Source organism: Nuphar pumila, chromosome 1 (assembly GCF_984573655.1).
Source record: "Nuphar pumila chromosome 1, dmNupPumi1.hap1.1, whole genome shotgun sequence".
NCBI classification, from domain to species: Eukaryota; Viridiplantae; Streptophyta; class Magnoliopsida; order Nymphaeales; family Nymphaeaceae; genus Nuphar; species Nuphar pumila.
Genome location: NC_143249.1, coordinates 19,505,117 through 19,508,364, shown reverse-complemented (window position 1 = coordinate 19,508,364; position 3,248 = coordinate 19,505,117). Strand labels below are relative to the sequence as shown.

At 39.3% G+C, this 3,248-nt stretch overlaps 1 protein-coding gene across 1 annotated transcript; it reads left to right on the top strand.

Annotated features, from left to right (window-relative positions):
- Window positions 1–1,366: 1,366 nt before the first annotated feature.
- Window positions 1,367–3,248, top strand: LOC149848239 (uncharacterized). Its single transcript, XM_090010790.1, has 3 exons — window positions 1,367–1,480; window positions 1,717–1,805; window positions 2,940–3,248. Exons 1-3 carry the CDS (start codon window positions 1,460–1,462, stop codon window positions 3,094–3,096), a joined length of 267 nt encoding a protein of 88 aa, XP_089866916.1. The 5' UTR covers window positions 1,367–1,459; the 3' UTR covers window positions 3,097–3,248.

The following is a 3,248-nucleotide window of genomic DNA, read 5'->3' as shown; positions in this document are numbered from 1 at the left end:
ATGGAGAACATGAAACGAGAATGAAAGCAGGGATGAAAGTTAAAATCAAAACCCGTGCGGGGATGGACTTATGCTTCTGTCTCGCCCTATTTGAACAGGAGATGGAGGACATGAAACAGGGATAGAGGTTAAAATCAAAACCCGTGCAGGAATGAAAGCAGGGATGGAGAGGAGAATTTTGAGACAGGGTGAGGGGGTTGGAGACCTTCTTCCCACCTCCACCTTGGTCCACTGCCATCCCTAGTGACATGGAGAGACGGAATCAACTTGGGTCACCTTCCACGTGACATCATAACTTGGAATAATACGAGTACCTTCGCGACACGAACATCTAATCCCATCCTTATCCATTGTGGGAGTCAGCCAATGCCATATTGGTTACCATTCTACCATATTTATGGGATATGACCGACACGCAAACCAACCACGAGGCACGTCAAATAATATTTTGAATAATATATTATTAAATATAATAAATTACTTTTGTGTTCTGGTTTTCAAAAAATTGTTTTCATACTCGTGTCGTGTCAATTTACGTCCGTATCCTTGTGAGTTGTAACTTGGTTTTACAGCCGTTTGTGTTTACTCGGGGCGATAAATTAGAAAGGTCGGCCTTAATGCAAATTTGATCCAGGCAAAAATATGGCACAATGGGTAAACAAAGCCGGCCCTACATTTTTAATTACTGTCTCTGGCCATTTTTAGGACTGTCAACGGGTCCGTTTTGGTTCGGACCCAGGTGAAACCAGACTTGAACTTAGATTTTTGTGTACAGGTCCAAACTTGAGTCTAATCGAGTTAACTATAAGAAAAATCATACCCGGTCCCGATAAAAACTATATGAACCCAACCTCGATCATACCCTATAAAATCATATTCTTTATCGTTTTTACATTACAAAAATATGGGTCTTAATTGAAACTAGAATTGGGTCCGAATCTGGTATAAAATTTCACAAACTATACTTGCGTCCATGTATTATAATCAGACCCTCTAGTCTGGACCCAAGTTTTAATCGGGTCTTCTTATTTATCATCGTACTCAGCCCCTATAGAGTTGGATTCGGGTAGGGGTCTCGGTAAACCTGCCCCTTTGACAACCCTGACCATTTTACAGTTTTATTACACCGTGCCAAGATATATATATATATATATATATATATATATATATATATATATATATATATATATATATATATATATATATATATATTCATATATAGAGTCAAACTAATTACTAATTTGTATATCAAAAACCATGGGAACAGAGCACCCGGTTTCTCTTCAGTTGACTGCTTAGCCCACCGGATTGACGCACATGAAGGTATACCTCTATAGCAAGTCACTTATAGAGAAAAGCTGGATAATTCTATTCCTACCTACACCTATAAATACATATACATGCACACCAGTGCTCCAACGGAAAAGCAGTTTACAATTGCTCAAGAAAATCAATCACCATGCGTTGGATCAGGCCTGAGGTATGGACTCTCTCTCTCTCTCTCTCTCTCTCTCTCATGCCAAGTGTGGGAAATGAGCCCAAGGTCACTTGGTTAAGATCCCATAAGCCTTTAAAAATAGGCCATGATACTTAGGCCAATGTGAGGGTTGAGCCCAAGGACCCAAATGGTTCATCATCATCATCCCCCCTTGGTCCTTAGCATATATGTGATGAGCGAGGTTGGTCATCTAAAAAGGAATGTTTGGGTTTCTGCAGGTGTACCCACTGGTGGGTGCCATGACCTTCGTCGTCAGTATCTGCGTGTTTTCGCTTACACGTAATGTCTTCATGAACCCCGATGTCAGGTTTGTCTCTCTCTCTCTCTCTCTCTCTCTCTCTCTCCTTTTCTCTTTATTCGGGTATAGTTTGTAAAATTTTATACCAGACCCAGGCCCAACTTGAGTTCTGACACAATTTTTCAATGTAAAAATGATTATAAAAATATTATTTTATCAGGTATGGTCCGGGTCTTGTTCAGGTAGTTCTTATCGGGCCCGGGTATGATTTCTCTTATAGTAGACTCGATTGACCTAGGCCCGGACTTGATACAATACCCGAAAATCAGGCCCAAGTCTGATTCTACCTGGCTCTGAACCAAACTTGACCCGTTGACATCCCAAGTATATATATCTTTAGTAGTGGGCAGAAGCATGGCTAAACACCTGCGCTACCAATTTTGTAGCCTACCGGGCTTTTGAAGGTGTTTTTCATATTATCCTTAAATCTGATCGTAAAGATGTCTTCTAAATGCTTGATTTGATTAGAATCGGCTCTTGGATCGTTTGATTCCGACGGGTGGATTTTTATAAGTTTTAAAAATCAATGGTGTAGGATTTTTATAAATTTTGAAAGATTAAAAAGTCATGTTTTTTGTTGAAAAAATGGTCCAAGTATCTTTTCCTAACAAATGGACCTTGACCAACAAATGTGCCGGGCCATATTTGTGAAAAACAGTCTCAAAACACTCATTTGCTTGGCGTCATTGTGAATAATTTGCATGGCTCGCCAAATTCATGAAGCATCACTGTAGGGATGCCCATGGATTGGGTATGCAAATCCAATTAATCAGATTCAGTAAATAAAATAGTATCCAACCAATGATCATATTGGATTTTGGTATACAGTTTTGTATCCTAATCTGAATTCAATGAATTATTTAACCCGATCAACTAATCAGATCCAAATTTGCTTTAATTACCTTTTCAATTCAACTCTGAATCCAAATCTGAATCTGATCAGATGCATTTCAACTGGATTCAGTAATGCCTAGATCCTAACAAAGTCCGACCCATGTACATCTACCTATTGTCACTAGCATAACAAAAGTCTCAGCACTCTTTATCATTCACAAAGGGAGAAAAAACTTATTTTCTTGATGAAATAGCATTTGATAATAAGATGGACTGCAGCAAATCACCATTATCATATGTTCTTTGCAGAATCAACAAGGAACACCGAGCCACTGCGGTTCTTGAGAACTATGAGGAAGGCGAGAGGTATGCCGAGCACGGCCTGCGTAAATTTCTCCGGACGAGGCCGCCCGAGGTTATGCCTGCTATAAACAGCTTCTTCTCTGATTCTGCCAAATCAAATTAGCTAATGTAAGCATACATGTGCATGTGTATGTACGTGTTTATGCATGCACACACGCATATTATGTTCTCTGATTCAAGTAATGTTTGGATTCAATGGATTTGATGCATGTATTGTGAAACAGTTCTACCAACTTCAAGTTTTGTTTCAATCCA

What these genes read in the sequence shown, in the direction of transcription:
- LOC149848239 (XM_090010790.1), top strand. Translation starts at nt 1,460, where the DNA reads ATGCGTTGGATCAGGCCTGAG. An exon ending in TGCGTTGGATCAGGCCTGAG is followed by an intron (nt 1,481 to 1,716) that starts GTATGGACTCTC and finishes GGGTTTCTGCAG; the next exon opens with GTGTACCCACTGGTGGGTGC. An exon ending in TTCATGAACCCCGATGTCAG is followed by an intron (nt 1,806 to 2,939) that starts GTTTGTCTCTCT and finishes TGTTCTTTGCAG; the next exon opens with AATCAACAAGGAACACCGAG.